At 43.1% G+C, this 18,106-nt stretch overlaps 2 protein-coding genes across 2 annotated transcripts in view; both read right to left on the minus strand.

The window, feature by feature from the left end:
• Nucleotides 1-985: 985 nt before the first annotated feature.
• LOC122183077 (transmembrane protein 182-like) lies at nucleotides 986-15,384 on the minus strand. Its single transcript, XM_042876829.1, has 5 exons — nucleotides 15,106-15,384; nucleotides 12,364-12,481; nucleotides 10,706-10,804; nucleotides 8,649-8,786; nucleotides 986-3,688 (listed from the first exon to the last, which is right to left on the minus strand). The coding sequence occupies exons 1-5, from the start codon at nucleotides 15,256-15,258 to the stop codon at nucleotides 3,459-3,461; spliced, it is 738 nt and encodes a 245-aa protein (XP_042732763.1). The 5' UTR covers nucleotides 15,259-15,384; the 3' UTR covers nucleotides 986-3,458.
• Nucleotides 15,385-16,468: 1,084 nt separating this feature from the next.
• LOC122182905 (sodium/hydrogen exchanger 2-like) overlaps nucleotides 16,469-18,106 on the minus strand; it is a 29,560-nt gene continuing 27,922 nt past the window's right edge. Inside the window, exon 13 of the mRNA XM_042876554.1 lies at nucleotides 16,469-16,535. The gene's annotated coding sequence lies outside the window, so the exon portion shown is untranslated. The remainder of the gene's footprint in view (nucleotides 16,536-18,106) is intronic.

Consider the following 18,106-nt stretch of genomic DNA (forward strand, 5'->3'; position numbering starts at 1 on the left):
CAACAGCTGTTTTCTGAAGTAGAGACACTACTCTCACCTTCCTGGCCAGATGTGGAACATCAAAGGAAGATCTCCTGCCTCTACTGCTCAAACCAGATCTTTGCAGGTTGCTCCAAAGAGCTGCAGACCTGTGGAGTTTTACCACAAGATTTGTCAAGAAAGATGACACAATCCCAGTCTGCCAGTGGTGACAGAAAGCTGCAGAGCACAGCAGTGTTACTGTCATGCTGGGGAGATTTGGTCCATCCTTTCTTGAGGTTGTTGCCCCTCACCTAGCCCCTTACCTTAAGGAATTCCTGGTTGCTAGTTTTCTCAGTCACCAGTAAAAGTGTGGATCTGACCAAGGAAAATTCTGTTATCGTTATTTTTTTTGCCTCCCCTGGGAGAAAGTGATGCAGAGGAACAATTTGAATGAGGGAGCTGCAGAGAATTCATCTTTGGGTAGCATCCCAACTCCCCATGTCTCTCTCCCACCTATTTGACAGATCTCCCATTATCTTACTTCACCAAAATCAAGTCTCTTAATTTCAAGGCACATAGAGTCTACTGTGTAACACTGCCTGTGTGTGTGATCCACAAGGCCTATACTTTAACACCCAAGATTCATTAATATTTCCTGCAGAGTGCTCAGCAAGTAGCAAATAAAGCAGGAAGTGTCCCAGATGTTGGGAAGAAAAAATGGAATAATTCATTGCTTACTAACGTCAAATGCTAATGTGAGAAAAGCATCCTTGAAGAAATCCTTGACTAAAATTCATCAGTGATGTGAAATCACTGTTTTAATTATGCATTTTTGAATGTATTTATTAGTCTCAGTACTGATCTGACTTACAGATGTTTAACAGTGATAAGAGTCTACTGCAGTCTCTGGAATTACTCATGATTTATAATGACAAAACTTGGATCAGAATTAGGTCCTTGTCAGTACTCTATAATATCCTTTCATCAGACTTCTTTACATGCAACAGATGAAAGAGGCCCTGGTTTCCACAATTTCAAACCCTGCTGCTGACTCCATCAACTTATTTTTTTTAAGCTTCTCCTCCAGAAATAATGATTCCCACACAAAATTTTGTCTGTATAAGGCATACTTGCCACAAGAAAAACGAGGCCAAAAGACCTTTTAGTCCACCAATATGATGTGTTCAATCTTGTGCTGACTACAGATGTTGCATTTTATTACAGGTGCTAGTTAATTTAATTGTGCCAGTGTATAATGTCATTTGCTATATCCTTATTGTTGTGATTATTAGAATCTGCTCAATATTAGAGTTTAAACAACCAAAAAAAAACCCAACATCTTCCATTCAAGAATGATTCAAAGTCATGATTTTGAAAAGAATGATTGAGTTTTAAACTATTGCTTGTTCTAGAGCTGATCCAGAAGGAGCAAGTCTCCAGGGATGGTTTACTCCCTAAGGCATGAATGCATAATTAAGCTAAATGTATTCCATAAATGCCTTGATGACATTAAACTAAATTTTTTAAAGAACAGATGGAGAAAGTTAATAAATATTTCATTCTGTAATATAAAACTCACTTCTGTATTCACAACTTCAGGGATCCTCAGCTTCACAGATATCAATAAGTCTGATGGATTTCTTGCTGCATTCTCATACTTCTGCCCTGGTGTCTCTTATGGGATCATCATTTCTGCATGCTTGGATTGTTTTATGGGATCAGTGAAAGGCAAGTGACTGTAAATCTTGACCTCTTCTGCTCCTGGATTATATACTTATATTCTTTGTGACCGTAAGTGTTCATCTCTACACCGAATAGATAATTACATGACAAAAATTATTCAAAGAGAATTTATAGTGAGAAATTATCACTTGAGGAACTGATGGGGCACAGGCATAACCCAAAGAGAGAGAAATTAAAAAAAAAAAAAAAAGAAAAAAAAAGTTTAAAAATGCCAGCTAAAACACTGAAGTATCAGTGTGTTTGTAATGTCATGAAGCATCTACTCACTGGGGAAAAATGCTCGATTTTCACCTGTATATAACAATTCTACTCAAACGAAATTCCCCTTAATGGAAATTAGTGTGAGTTTTACTTAAGAACCATAGAACAAGCTTGCTATTCATACGAAAGAACTAATCTTTACATGTGGGAACTACAATTTCTCACTCTGTGTATGCAATGAGTCTTGTAAAAGAGCAATTAGAACTCCAAAAGGAAAGAAACGCCAGACTTGAATAATATTTTAGGAAGAGCATTAACAAACATTTTTATACTGCCAAGAGTCTTTGCTGCTTTCTAGAAGAGGTTTACATTACATTATTAATTAAATATACTGAGTCAGTAGTATGACATAAAGCTTTGGAAATATGTTTACCATAAACTTTGACATCCATGAGAAAAGCATGTATTTTTAGTAGGTTTAATTTAAAATTTATGCAGATGAATTCAGCAAGCAAGGGCCCAACAAACTACTTCAAAATAGCAAGATCTTGACTGAAAAACACAAGATCAACTCTTTGTCATTTCTCAAGTGTCTACAAGCCTTCACATACACAGAATAAATGACATCACCTCCTGAATTTAGATCGTTTTACATAGCATTAGTATGCATTACTCTTAGTGGGACCACTTTAACCTGTCAGACAATGTACACTTGAGCAATTGCAAGAATTAAAAAATATATAAATTGTATATAATAAGTCTTTTCAGAGCTGGCTCTTATGCTAGGTGGAATACAACAGGGTCCCATGGTGAGCTGGCTGACAAACTCTACCATAAAAACAAACAAACAAACAAAAAAATCATAGCATCATTGTTCCCGTTTTCTTTCCCCCAGCTCTAATTTTCAGTTTTGGATTGCAAATTTCCACAGCTCTCTGTTCAGGCAAAATCTTAAATGCATTGTAGCACAGCGCTTTAAAGAAATACTAATTAATACATCTCATGTTGCATACCACAGAAATTAGTTTAGTCATTATTAAGAGTTAGGTTAGGCACAGGTACATTTGTATCTTCAGAATCAAGGCTTTTAATGAAAAAAACTCTCATGTTTCCAGACATTCCATTAAAACGGTTGTCCTTTGACGTCAATTAGAGCTAGCTAAAAAAAAATCATCCTTAATTGCTTCTCAGAAAAGATGTCAGAGCATACACCCCCACAGCCACATTCGATTACCTCTTAGAGGAAACGAGGATGCTGGGAATGCTGCTGAACACGGATGGGCCGCGCTGGCAGTGCCGAGCCATGGTGACTGCTGGCCACAGCGGAGGCTGGTCCTCCCACCTGAAACTGCTGCACAGTCCAGAGAGATGCCTACAGGACTGAGAGTGTTTGCATGCTAAGTGCTCCACCCTGCCTCCACATAACACTTACTTCAATCACGCACCTACGCCAATAGATACAGCTACAAAAAGGACATAATCTTCAAAACTTGTGTATGTTTCATTACAAGGAGCATCAACAGTTTTCTCCAAGAGTTTCTCAGCACCTTTTCTTACTCAAGTGACTCTGTCATTTCTCTGCCGATCAGGAAGAAGAGGAGCCCAGAGAGCAGCGACAGGGGCACGCCGGCGGCAGCAAGGAAGAAGGACCAGCCATATAACACGTGTACGGGAGCCTCCTGCAGGCACACCTCGCTCCTCTCCAGGAGGATGTACTTCTGGAAATCGGCCACAAACTCCTTCCACAGCACAAAGAGGAAAATGAGCAGGAGAAATAAACTTCCTGAGAAGAGAGACAAAGGTGGTTATTCTCCAATTACAGCCAGTGTATGAAATTCAGAAAGGTTAAAAGTGAGAAAAAATGGCAACAGGTTCCCATTTATTTTTTCAGGCTAGTGTTCCAGAATGGTGACATTTGTCAGGTTTTCCCTGACAAAGGAGGCAGGAAAAGAGGAAAAGAGAAGAAAGAGATGCTCTTTCAAATATCAGATCCTTTTTTCAGCAGAAATACAAGACCTGTGGACTGGTCCTACTGGTGGCAAGCGCTATCTGTTGCTGAACCTACTGCAAGCAGTGCCCCACAGGCCTTGGCTGGTTGCCCCAGCTCACAGAAGTGCCCCTTCATGTCCTAATGGCCACGATACATCAGCCTCAGGTGAGCAACTCAATACCAAAGTCAAACAGCTCATTCCAGAGGCCATGGAGTCTTTTTATGACCCAGCGTTAGCATGTGAGACCTCCATGAGCCAGGTGGTGAAAGACTGAGGACACTCCAGGCTTCAAGGTCAAAATCTCCCTCAGCAGCTCTCCCATCAGACCCAGTGCTTTTTATTTCTGTACGTACCCCATAGAAGGCCTTGGAGGTCAACCCTCTCATGTCTGAAAAGCACGTGGAGGGTGGGCACCTCATTTTGCTATTCTGATTGCAACACCCCATAACTCACAGTGATGAGGATTTGCATGAAGCAGACAACAAAAAAACCAGTGTGGTCGCAATGCTACTTGTTTCACTGCGTTAAAGAATATATATAATGCATTTAAAAGTCAACATATATTAACATTAAATGGTGACGGTGTGACGAAAGATCTGAAGCTACATCAGTAATATCTTATCTCGCCACATCACAGCTAGAAACTTGCCATTTTTTAACAGTGCTATATAACATATAGACAGACACGCACATGCATACATATATGGAAGAAATACGTCAGAGATGATGGTATGTTCATAATAGAAGTGAACAGTTTGAAATTAATACAGTTGACAAGTCATTGCACAGTTCTGGGGACGCGTTCTGGCTTCTGCGGGATTTCATTCCTCCCCTTGCAATTTTTAAACTAAAGGTAGCTTGTACTATATTTAATTATTCCCCCCAGCAGCTTATGCACTACAAAATCCAGCCTTCATGCTAAGCAAAGGCTGTGGGTATGGCTTGGCATTGATCTATCTGCTTAGGAACGGAGCTTAGTGAAACTTTGCTTGACGGAAACACAGCAGTGTTGGGCTGTGTTTCTGCTCATGGTGATATAAGCACATATTGCTATAACATCCTGCTTCACATCTTGTAGCCTGGAATGAGGGTCCAAAACATTCCTCAATCCTCACTAGCAGTTGTATAGAAGTTGAAGCTACTCATACTGAGCTGTCATATTTATTAAACTGCATCCTATGCCCTAGGACTGGGAATTGAATCTTAAAAATCAAAAATTTTGTGTAACTGTATCAACACACTTCACATCACCACACTCTGCTATCTCAGACCGTTCTCCCTCCCATAGACAAGTCCTCATGGGCACTGCAAAGGCAGGCTAGGAGTTAAACAGCAGCTGGTGTAACATTTGCATGTTCATTGAGATTGTGATACCACTTGAAATTACATGCACAAATAAATATTTTACACTTAATATGATAGTTGTATGTTTAAAATACCAATTATTCTACTTTAAGAAAATGATTGAATGCTTAAATAGTCACGTTCTTTACAAAATACAATATATTGATAAGAAGGCAATTAAGCCTTTATTACTGATGTAATTTAAAATTAAATTAATTAGATAGCAACTGAACCTTGAAAAGTGCTCTTTTAAAGATCAATTTATATTTCATTAACTTATAATACCTACCATAAAAGACACAAATAAAAAAAAAAAAAAAAAGTAGTCCCAGAGGAACAGAGGACATGGGTATGGTATTTTTTTTTCCAGAATTTTCCGTTTTTCTTTAAGTAACATTTTGTTGTTGTTGTTGCTGTTTTATCCCTGGGCAAACCAGATTATCTGAGGCTCATTTTCTGACCAAAGCCTACCTGCACCTGTGCAGCTCCTGGGGAATCTTCAAAGAATGTCACTGCTTTGTCATTGAACAGGTGGTGGAGGTGAAGGCACAGCCACAGACTTGGCACCAAAATTCAGAACATTACGACAAGAAAACGCAAAGTGATTTCTTTCCTAGAATAATCATTCCGGAGTTGCAAGGAGTCCCTGGGATTTATACAGTCTCCACAGTGAGAAAAGGAAACCAAAAGTCACCACCTTTGGATGCTTTTTGTAGCAGCTGTAGCAGAAAGACATCTTCATTTCACACTTGCCCCAAACAGCTTCCTAAATGCAGGAAGTGATTTCTTGGAATCTTGGTCAGCAAACTGAAAGAAACTTTTTTTTTCAGTACCACTCTGTCAAGCAGCAAACCCAGCGTGCCTCTTTGATTCCGTTCATTAGGCAGGTACAGAAAAAATTAACTGCAAAACTCAGTCTCCAGACTGATGAGATCAGTAGCACCTTGCAGGAAGGAGCAAATTGCAGGCAGACTGGAGTGGGGCATTCAGTCTCTCCTCCATCCAAGGCTAATTACAAGCCACCTGAGCCTGGGAGAGCTGCTTCCGACTGGTGGGTGAATGGAAGTCTGCCTTCTGCTTTCTCTCACTTCTTATCCTTATGATACCTTTATAGCCCTTAAGTGTAGGGACAGGTGAGTGAACTCAGTCTTTAACTCTTATTCTGTGGAAGCTCCTGAACTTGCATGTAATCTCCTAATTGTGAGAAAAATGAACTTTGACAATCAGCAACTCGTTTGCCTCTTTGGGATGTTCATAATAAGGAAATGGAGGAATGACCTTCAGCTGCCTTTTCCCATCCATCAGTTTCTGCTGCTCACAGAGGGCCTGAGACTTGCTGAAATGATTTGGGGCCAGGTGTGCTGGAGAACTAGCATGGGGACCACAGTGGCTGGAAGAAGCATAGATTGCACATTTACCAGTATTTCTGCCTTTCCAGGGGAGCTGGTGATGAGCTCCTGTTGGTGTTCCTTAGCATCACCCAGGACACAGCAGGACAATTCCTCCCTCCAGAAGCTGAGCTGCCCCAACACTGGTGATGCCTATTCTCACTTGTAAGCATGGCTGCTAAAACACCCAAAGGAAACCAAGGAGCACGAGGGAATACAAGCCAGGAATTTCAATACAGATGCGATGCAGCATTTCCCTAATGTCATTGTGATGCTAGTTAAGTGTATTGTCACCTGGCAGTTTTTAGAAGGGGTGATGAGGAAATAATGAGGGGTGCATCCTGCATCCATTTGGACATTATTTTCAAGCACGACTGATAAGCTTGAATTCAGTAACAAAAAAGAAAAATTACAAGAAACAGCTGAAACCCTAAGTGAACTCTCCTGAAAAGATATTGCATAATTCCAGCTTTCGTTTAGATCAAAAACATAACTTGGGGAGGGTTTGGGTGCTTGAGCCCTATCTCAGCCACTTCAGCTCATGCACACATCAGATTGCCAGCACTGATCACCAGAAGGCACTGGCACCTAATGAAGGTCTGAGAGCAAGATATCTTGCATTCCCAAATGAAATTTCTACATGTGCAACCACATAAAATTTACCTTTAGAAAAAAAATTAAACCCAACTGAGCATTTATTAAACTGTATAAGAGAGAGATAAGCGGATACCCACAGGCTTGCTGGGCTTACTTCAATAACTGAGGACCCAGAGGCAAATGGAAAATTGGACAAAATGCAAAGCAAATTAGCAGAGGCAGGTAGGGCCACATTGATTTAGTGCCTCCCAGATTTTTTAGTCAAATAGATAGATGCAATCTAGCTTCATGTTAACAACCATCTCAGGTGGAATCACGTGGTTAATTATTAGTACATCTGGAGAAGATGGAGATGGGAAAGAGCCTGTGAAACAGAAAGGAAGCTAAATAACTGGGGGGAAAAAACGTAAAAGAAAATCAGGGGATAATAAGGGGAATGTGAGTGGAGTTCTTCCAGACTTCATTTTGGGACTTCTCTTGTTAAGTCATTTTCATGAATGTTTTTGAGTCCAAAAAGCTTAAGCTCACAAAAAGCCCAAAATGGCAGAAAAGATGCTAGCTTGTGTTTGATTCATTCAGTGCTTGAGGAATCAGAATCTGGTGCAGGGCCCATAATTAAGCAAAATTAATTTCAGAGGAAGGCTTGAGTTCATTACAAAGTTATTCACTTGGCAGCACTCATCAGAGCTCCAACCTTTAACTGCTTGCATTGTGGGAAAAAAAAAAAAAGCTTTTTTTCTAAGTTTGAGTCACAGTTATAAATCAAGTACTTCTCCAGTTATTCCCTCTCAAATACAGAAAAGGCCCAAGTGATAATTCACTGGACTAATTTGTAGTGGTAGTGGGGATTATGAATCAATGCCTATTTTTAATTCATTTCCTGCTGTGACACTGCTTTATCTTTACAGATTTTATTAAAAACCAGGCCTCCAGTTTTGAACTTCTGGGTATGCCTTTCATTGCATGGTGGTTCTCCAGGTTCTAGCAGAGCAAGGACAGAAGAGGCTCAAATATGAAGGCACACTGGCAGAGAAGAGTGTGGCTGATCACTGCCTGGGATAAATGCAACTACTAACATTACCCAAATAAAAAGGCTCTGGATATCGTACAAGGCTGTAGAGGAAAAAAAAAGTATTATGTTTCCCAATTCCCAGGCTCTGTAGGACTAAGAACTATCTTTCTAAAGCTTGGCTCAGCATAGAAATTTATTTCCACTTGGGGAAGGGGAACATTTACTCCAATTCACCACTGCTGCCATCAGAAAACCAATCCCTCCCCAGCATCCCTGGAGACCACCGCATCACTGTTTGCCACTCATCACTGTGTGCCTCCCCATCATTGGGTACCACCCCATTCCTTTGCGTGCAGTAGGCTGCGCACACTCCTTTCTGTCCCGTGTGTCTGATTTCCACTGTTGGCTTACCTGAGGCTATCAGGAACCCGCCGCCCACTTTGTAGGACCTGGCGCTGACAAAGGGCACACCACACACCAGCAGCAGTCCTCCCACCAGGCCAGCAGCAACGGCCAGTATGATGAACGCCGTCCAGAAGCCTCTGTACACTGCATGAAAGCCAAAGAGTCAGAGAAAAAGGAAGGGAAGCTCAGCTGGGCTTTTAGAAGGCTGTGAGGAACTCCTCCATCAATGCCAGCTTGGGCAACAAAATGGTGGTGAGCACTGGAGTCATGAGCAGTTTCTCCAGCGGGGAGCTGCTGCTGGTGTTGAGCAGGGCTGTAGCCAGTATGTTGTTGTGTGGGTGCAGAATGCAAGTTCGGGCTGTGTGTCATGATCTAACATGAGATTGGAAGGAGAACATGGGGCTGAAAGTATTTGCAAGGAGACCACACCAGAGAGTATGAGTATGTGAGAAGGGAGGACAGCCCCAGGTGTGGGCAGTGAGGGGTCTTCAGGTACAAACCCTCCAAACCTTCTCCCATTTCCCCCAGTTTGTCCGGTCTGCTCAGACCACCTCCTCCCACTGCTCCCATTGCTTTTTGTTGCTCAGAAGCTCAAGTTAGAGAGATTTGAGCTGAGCATGAGCAAACAGCAGTGCTGAAATGACTCACACTTGAAAGAAAAATGACACAGAGAAGATGCGCTTTGCTCATTTTAAGCCATTTTGTCAGGAGAGCCACTTAGGGAGAGATAAGTATCTTGAACTCTCCAAAACCACAGAATTCATTTTAATGTTTAACCTCCCGCCACCCATTTCTCTCAGGGAAGCCCAAGAGGATGCAGATAAGGCAGAATTATCTCTGGCGCAGGTAATAGCTGGAGGACCCACTTCTTGGACGGCCTCCTGTTTTGTCATAATTTGCATCTGAGTATGGACTGGCTGGGAATAAAATAAAAGTGTATGTCAGAAAAGCCTGCTCCATGCGCATTGCCCAACACTTTGCAGTGTGGTTGGTGCAGATCCCAATTCCCAGAATGAGGGTGCTGAGATATCCCCAGCTCCATACCGACATGTCCCCATGTCCATGCCATCACGTCCTCATCTGGTGCCAACGTGTCCCCATCTCCCCAGGGATGAGCTCATCAAGACCAGTTCAGCAGCAGGACGGCAGCAGCCTCAGCACCGGGGCTGTCCCCAAAAGGCATTTTGGAGGCAGCTGCAGAGGCTGCATAGCACAGTCTGATGGGCAGCGACAGATGGCTGAAGGGCTCTTTATTTAGCACAGAAAAATCCCTGTGTTTACCATTGAGATCATTCAAAAACTGGAGTTGTACCACTCCCTCCTAAGCAGAAAAATAAGCCAACATTTGCCCATGTGCCTGCCATACACAGCCCACAATGGGCTTCTCTTTCTGCCATCTATTTCACATTTCAGCTTGCTCCTGGAGGCAGGGATCCGACACAGCAAAGGAGTGAGATGCTCTCCCTCACATGCTCCTACTGACAAATATTTTTTTTTAATTAATTTCTCGTAAAAAAAAAAAAAAAGTATAAAAAATAAAAAAAAAAAGGTACTGCTAAAGGCTAAGGAAAAGGTCAAGATGTTTGTTTGTGCAGTATGCCTGCCCCGGATCCCCAGAGGCAATGCAGAGTGATGCACACTATTTAAAGAAATCAATTCATTTCCAAAAAGATCATGGAATTAATTCTAGCTGCTGCCACCAATTTAGCAAATTAAAATTCCTAGCAGCAGCTGATTCATTAAAGAACTCTGAAAATACAGAGAAACATAAATAAAAAGGGAACCAGTTGAAAGGAGAGCTTTCCAACTGTGTCGTATTCGAGGTATTAAAAATAAGTGCGATGGATCTTCTGACAATTTGGTCTTTAACTGATTTTCCAGTGTTTGTTTATTTTGTCTCGCAACAAATCAATGCTGGCGCTCTCCCAGGAAGCCACTGGAGGCCACTTTGCAAGGGGCTTCCCTGGTCATGGTTGGCCATGAGGATTGGCAATAGGACACACATAGCACACAGCATGCTTCCCGGCCCCACGGCTTGAAAATGGAGCTGGGAAGTGACCCACCTGCAGTCGTGTCATAGGAGGGATGTGGGAAAGGCCCCAGGACGATGGGCATGGGGAACAGGTAGCTGTGCATGCAGTGCTTGGGGTGCGCTTGGCTGGCTGCAAAAGAACAACAAAATATTTGCTTTAATTTTGTGCAAAACTACAGTTAAGCTGTTCAGATGGCAAACTGACATCAATATTCCCATTGCTATTTTGCTCCAGAAACCACCTGCAAGGGGAGAAGGGGTTTGGGTACCAGAGCCAGGGTACCTTTCCTTTCTTTGGTTGGTAAGAAAGGAAAGCACAATTAGAATGGACGTGCCCCATCAATATTAATACCACTGAGACTTATCGTGATTAACAGTAATAGAATGAATGTTAAATGAATTAATTAATGATTGGACACTTATTTAAATATGTTCCCCAGCTCAAAGGAACACTTTATAATAGGTGGACATTAGTTCATGCTAAATTGACTATGGAATACCTATTGAATTAATTATTACATCCACGAGAGCAGCAAATTAATTTGCCATGATCAATCCTATTATAATAAATACCTAAAGAAGTAATAAAAATTTGCCAGCTATCAGAAGGAGTCATTTTACTTCAGGTAACACTGTATTGTATAATGTATTTCTGTACAATGTTAGATAGCAAGCTCCCTCTCTCCAGCCTTTTCCATCAAAAAAATTCCGTGTGAAAAACTCTGCGCTGTTCTACTGAACAGTGGCAGTAACAGTTCTACAGAAAACAGAGGGCAGGGTCAGAGGGACAGCAAAACCATCTGAAATTTTAACCACCGGGGAATAAACAGATTGTGGGAACCTGCATTATTTTCAGCCACATCCCTCAGTAGGGTTATCCTGCTGCTCCATGAGCCTGTAAGCATCTCTGAGCAGAGCGAGCAGAGGGTCAGGGCCTTTGCAATGTTGAAAACCTTGGCAGACCTTTTTTTTTTTTTTTTTTTTTGCCTCTGAATATGTTTCACCTTCTTCGATTTTTTCTTAAACATGAAGATGCTTTCAGAAAATAATGATTTTGCATCACTCTGCTTCTTTGCAGTGAAATCCTCACGTTTGTGACTTCTATGACCTTAAAAAGCAAAACAGGCAAGATCTGAAAGCAAAGGTCTTGTGTGCCCAGGAGCACAGACCCACTTGGTTCTGGTTCTGTATGGGCTACCCCTGCCCACTCCTGGGTGCTTCCTGACTTCTTCTAGCTTGAAAACAGTAGGAGGGGGAATGCTCAACCAAAAGGGGAGCACCTAGGGGTCTCATGGTTGGATGGGGCCCTGGGCAGCCTGATCTGGTGGGGGTAAAACCAATTTTCTGTAAAAAACAGGAATTGAAGAGCAGTGCTAAGGACAAGGTGGGCATGGGTTCAAATTCATCACACCTTAGCTGGATACAAATACCATGGTGCATGGGAGCAAAGTCAACCCTGCTGGTGGATGATCTTCATGGATGATATTTTAATTGGCACCATGGTGTTCCTGTGTGATGGTGCCCAGTGAGAGCAAAATCCAAGTCCAAAAAAAGAACCCATGAAGAATGCCTCAAGTTAGCTGTTTTTGGAGGGATGATGAGAATGAAAAAAAAAAAAACAGTGGAACAAAACACAGTGCAGAGGCATCAGGCTGGCAGCAGCACCAAGAGGCACAGCATGGTACTCACTGTACCAGAAGGTCCAGATGGTCGTGGACTGGCCCTCGCCGAAGAACCAGCACCGCCAGAAGAAGCCCTCGTGATGGAAAGTGAGGATCTGCGTCCCAGCCTCTGTCAGTGTGTCTGCCTGTGGGGAGTGGAGGAAAAGCTGATGTGAGGTTGGTCACAGCACGCGTGTTTAGCTCGGATGGTTGTGCGTTCATTGCTACTGTTTAAGTTTTGGTTTTGGAGGAGTCAAGGGACAGCTGCTGCCCTCAATTTTCTTCCGTATCACAGCTACAAAACAAATATTTTAGTCCCTTGAAATAATTTCTATAATCACAGCTATCCTGATAAAAAGGATCCCGCAGATCCTCACAGACAATCTTCTCACTCCAAAGACATTAAAGCACTGATTGCCAGAGCTGGAAAAGTATGCCAAGGATACCACTTCTTAAATAATTTCCCTAAGGAAGCACTATTGCTGTTGTAACCAGTTGGAAGCAGGTGGATCCAGGTAAGCTATTTCAGAGGTGACCAACACAACGGGTCAGATGCCATCGCACTCTGCAGGATCCATGCAAGGTCTCACCTGACCTCAGAAGGCAGCCCAGTGCTGTCACTCACACCCAGCCCCTGCTCACCATTCCAAAAGTTTCCTGCTTTCCTCCTGCTGCTGAACCTGCAGAGATTATGATAACCTGATGTCAGATGGGAATTACTCTTTGACCCCACCAGTTTTCTCATGGCCCAGTTCAGTATGCTGACAAATGTTCTCTTTTTTTGGTCTAACTGCAAACCACAGACCAGACTGCAAATGCAAGGTCTGGGTCGTTCCAGAAGGGAGAATATTGCAGTGCTGAGTCGTAAACTAATTACCGAAAACCAAATTATTGAAGCCATATCCAAAATCCATTTTATCTTTCTCATGCTCAGTTTGGTTAAAAATACACAGCAGTTAGAAAGTTCTATTTTGTAGAGGATGGAGAAGCTCTGCATAGGAATGGCAGTGCACTGGGGAAAGGAGATGGGACTCAGCAAGGAGGTATTGGGAGATGCTCCCTCACCTTGAAGTTCTCATAGATCAAGTTATGACCACTTTCAGAGTTCTGATTCTCCTTTTACTTTCAGGATAAAATGCCAGCTATGGCAATGGTGTCATGCAGACCCCACTGGCTTTCTGCAGACTTGGTGCACATTTAACTGCTGCATGGCAGATAACAACCCTTCTTATCCATCAGGATAGAGTTTGCCAGTTTAGAAAAAGACAGATAAGGTAAAACCCACCTGTGCCTAAACTAAGAATCATAGAAATAGCAACTGAAATAGAAACAAAACAGCTCAGAGAAAAGAAGAGGAGCAATGCCCACTTCTTCCTGATGGTACTGGAATCATCATGCCTCAGCAACCAGAAAAGAAACACACAGCCAAGATCATTCCTGACACCTCTGAGGTGTCTGTGTCATGCTGCATGCCATCCCTGCCTTTCGCTCTAAAGGACAGCAGCACTAACTAAATCCAAAACAATTAACACTGTCATTTCCTAAGCATGGAACCAGAGCTGCACTCTGGCTGTGGCTCTGTCTCCTTTGGGGTTCTATTGCACTGCTTCAGACAAAAAAGACGCTGTCTTTTGCCAGCCAGTTTTATCTATTTCTTTTTTTTTTTTTTCCTGTAGTATTAGTAGTGGAAAAAGTCATTTGGAAACATGACTCAAACAGTGCCCCACAATTGACAATGGGATTCTGAAATGACAGCATTTCTTGCTGGCATCATGATGCTTACCCAGTGTGACTCACCACACCAGAAAACATCAAACCTAATTGGATTGAACTTTGGAGTAACAAAAAGTCTGCACGCAACAAGGAACCTCCTGTCATTTTTTAATTGCGGCCACGCATTGATCAGCTCAGAAATATTTCAGAAGAGCGGATGGCTCCGGGAATGCAGCCGGCTTCGATTGCTTGGGCAGGCAGACAGCAGCAAGTTCAGCTCACAGCACACTTTCAAAAGGATCTATGAACGTGTGATAGGAGTACTAAGCACTAGAACACCTGTCATAAAAACAGGAAACGTTCAAAATCATCTTTCTTGCTAACAGAAACCCTACACAAATCCTAATTTGACAATAGACCTCTCCACGTGAGATGGGCAGGAACCACTGCTGGCTCTGCCATGCACCTGCTGCTCGCTCCTGTTTGCTGTCTGTAACACAGCTCTCTCACTTCAGATGTAAATGCTTGCCAAGCTCTACACTTTAAAATATGAGCTACTTTTAAACGAACAAATGAGGTGGAGAAATCTTTTAATAGAAAATATCAGGAGATATCTTTTGTTTTTCGAGGCAAAGGCTGTCAACAAGTAAAGCTCTTACATTTTTGCCTTTCATTCCCTTACATTCATATCTGCCAAAATACAGAAGCACTGTTTTCATGTTTTCCAGACATTTTTAGTGTCAAAACACTCACAGAATCATAGAGTGGCTTGAGTTGGAAGGAACCTCAAAGCCCATCCTGTCCCAACCCCGCGCCGTGGCCTGGCTGCCCCCCATTGGATCAGGCCCATGCAACCTGGCCCTGAGCACCTCCAGAGACGGTGCATCCAAGGGAGCTCAGGATGACTTTTTGCATTAACAGGTCACTTTAAATAAGCATGGATCTGAAGCTGCCAACACCTAAATTGAAGGTAGCTGTGCCGCTTTTCAACAGTTGTAGTGCAAATTATTTAAACAAAAGCTCTCTCTTCCCTAGAATAACCTGGTTGTGTATTTACCTCTCTGGACTGGTGCGTGTTGTTTCCATCCCCGATGACCCCGCACGTGTCCGCAGCCAGCAGCCAGTAGTCCGTCCCAAAGGCGAGCAGGAAGAGCAGCATGGCCGTGCTGCCCAGGATGCCCGCTGTCAGGGCAGCGATGCCAGCCTTCATGGCCCAGCAGAATTTGGGGAAAAAGGGGAAAACACTGCGGCTTCCCAGTCACTGAGGGAAGAGAAGGGAGAGAAGTGCTATTCTGGGACGCAGATAAGGATCTTCGGGCAGCCGGTGTGAGTTTCAGGGGGTGGCAGAAAAGGAACTAATAAAAGCAGATGACCTGGCGTAGCCAAACAGCTGTGGCATTAAGGGAACATGACAAACAGCTATTGAGACAGAGAAGGACAGCTTCCAAAAAAACACATGGCTGCTCACTTCAGCGCGGTGAGCAGCGAGCACGGGTCATGGGCACTTGTGGTGCCGAGAGAGAGCTTAAAGCATGCTGTGCATGGGACGAGCAAACCTGAGTCCACAGATATCACCATTCCAGAGCCCATGGCTCTGCGCTATCTTCAGTTGTGTCTGCCAAAGCACCGTGCAGAATAAAGCCCATACAAACCCTGGGGGTCCAAGCGATGCATTAAAATATTGGTGACCCTCTCAAAACCCCGGTGCTCTCAGAGCAATACGATCATCCCACACACACACAGTTACATCAGCATGTCCGCATCCAGCAAGGCACAGAGCTCAGCTGTCAGCACCTGCACATCCTTCCTTCACACCTGGAATGGGGATCTCCCTACTGCTGCACAAAGGCAGGCAGTATATGGCACTCAGTCCCCTTCCAGTGTCTCCTGGGGCATGAGGACAACCCTGCGCAGAATTCTGTTGCCATTTGGCTCCCAATGCTTTTGTCTGCTGCTGGAGCATCTGCTGTAGATCACTGCCAGCAACAGGATGCCAGACCAGTAAAACTGCAATTTCTGTAGGGCAATAACTATGTTCCTGTGGCATGCCAGCAGTCTAGGGGAGGAAATTTAAACTACAGTGAAAATTCAAGTGCCGATTTTCAGACCTCAGCCTTAGCCATGACCCACCTAAAAGGAGGATAGAGGAAAACGCTGACTTCCTCAACCAAATTGCCAAATTAATTTCTAAACCAGTGTAATGAAGGCAACTGTGCACATATGGGTATAGCAGAGAAGCCACCCACAGCTGAGGGAACTGGAGAGAGTTGGGTGATATTCTGACAATACTTTCAAGCAACTGCCAGTGCACGTGGACTGATGAACCTGAGTATAAAGAACTTCAAATTACAATAAGCGATTATACCTTCCATATTGATGTTTCTTAAACATCGCAGGCTGGTGTGGCTGTTAAATAATACAGCAGTTCTCTCTTCCTCACTGTCACAGCGGGTTAGCGGTACACAACAGTAGTAAAGTGACCTCCTTCTATTGAACACAAAACGGTTAATTAAATACAAAGTGCAATATATCTATCACCTAATTAATCTCCAATAAGTGCAATTTCAATTGGTTTCCATTTAACAAACATGGAATACCAGTGAAACCTGTCTGGAGTGGCCAAGAAAATCGGTTGCCCTCTATTTTTGTGATGCGTAGGTCAGAGCTGAGTCCATCAGTGGGGACGTTCTGCCTGAGGGTGCCCCATGAAACCACAGCATGACATACCAGCAGCGAGGACTGCTCGCAGATCGCAGTGCAACCACATGGAATCACAACACAAAGTGGGCACTTGCATATTCAAAAAAAAAAAAAAAGAAAGAAAGAAACGGAAAGGAAAGAAGGGAGGGATTAATGCACACTTCCACATTTAGGTGTGTGCTTTTTAGCTAGCTGTATTTGGCAGTGCTGCGTTTATGCTAATGCATGTTTGCACGTTAGCGTGGTTTGCCATTTGGAAGGCATCCTGTGCAATTCTCAGTCCCATTGGCAGCAAAACGTTGTGTGGCTGCAGCAGAGCATCACCATGCCCAGCCCTGGCTCCCGATGGGCTGCTCTGTGCCCAGCCAAACATTTTCCAAATTCTTCAGCTGTGGAGTCTGCAAGGTCAGAGTGCCTCTCCAGTGAGTTTCTTCCTCCTCAGCTCAACCCCATGGATGTGTTCCTCACCTCTGCAGAAAAGCAGTAGATAATATTAAAATTCTTATAATAGGAACACTTTTTTTTTTTTTTTTTTTTTTTTTTAAAGTATTGTGAACTGTACTAATAGAAAAAGTAGTACCTTTGCTCTTCAGGAAAAGCATCTTTATTAATTTTAAGGTTCAGATCTACTCTGGTTTTGAAGGTTGAATTCGTTTTTTTTGTTTCCTTTTGTAGAAGCGCTTTGTTCATATTTTATACAATGCAACAGACAGTCTTGTTAATGGGCAAGACCCACGCACACCACACCACACCCTGCAAGGTTGGGAACACAGGTGAGATGGTGGCTGCTCTTTCCAGCTTGCTTTGGGATTTCTGGAGAAGTCCTGGTATGGACTGAGAGGAATAAATATTTGCATTGACATTTGCCCCTTTAATTCTGCATTAAGAACATAGTCATTGGTTTGTCTCCATCCACGTCTACATTTCTCTTGGAAGAAGCACATAAGCCCAGACGTTGAAAGATGCTTGGTGTTTCTGGGGATACCCCAGTGCTTGATGGCAGGAGAGAAGAAAGCTCAGCTTGCCTCACCTGCTTCTCAGGAGTTAGTAGCGCTTTCCAGGATTAAGCTGTTATAATCACTTTAAGCAGTCATGAAATAAAATAAACACAAGCGTGATTTTCTGGTTAAAGTTAAAAAAAAAAAAAATCCACACGCTGAATGCAAATTCTTTTTGTAGGGGTGAGAGCAAGGCAGATTTACAGCTCGCTTCTGAGCGTGGCCGATCGCTGTGCCCAGGTGCCAGTCTGGGCTCTCCCTTTGCCACTGAGCTACTCCACATCATTAGCAACTTTTCCCTGTTTTAACCTGAACTTTCAAAAGACTCCTGCAAACTTCCCAAGTGAGCGCAGAGCCATA

This window comes from Lagopus leucura, unplaced genomic scaffold (genome assembly GCF_019238085.1).
Source record: "Lagopus leucura isolate 7727_CA_CO unplaced genomic scaffold, USGS_WTPT01 Super-Scaffold_100016, whole genome shotgun sequence".
Lineage (NCBI taxonomy): Eukaryota > Metazoa > Chordata > Aves > Galliformes > Phasianidae > Lagopus > Lagopus leucura.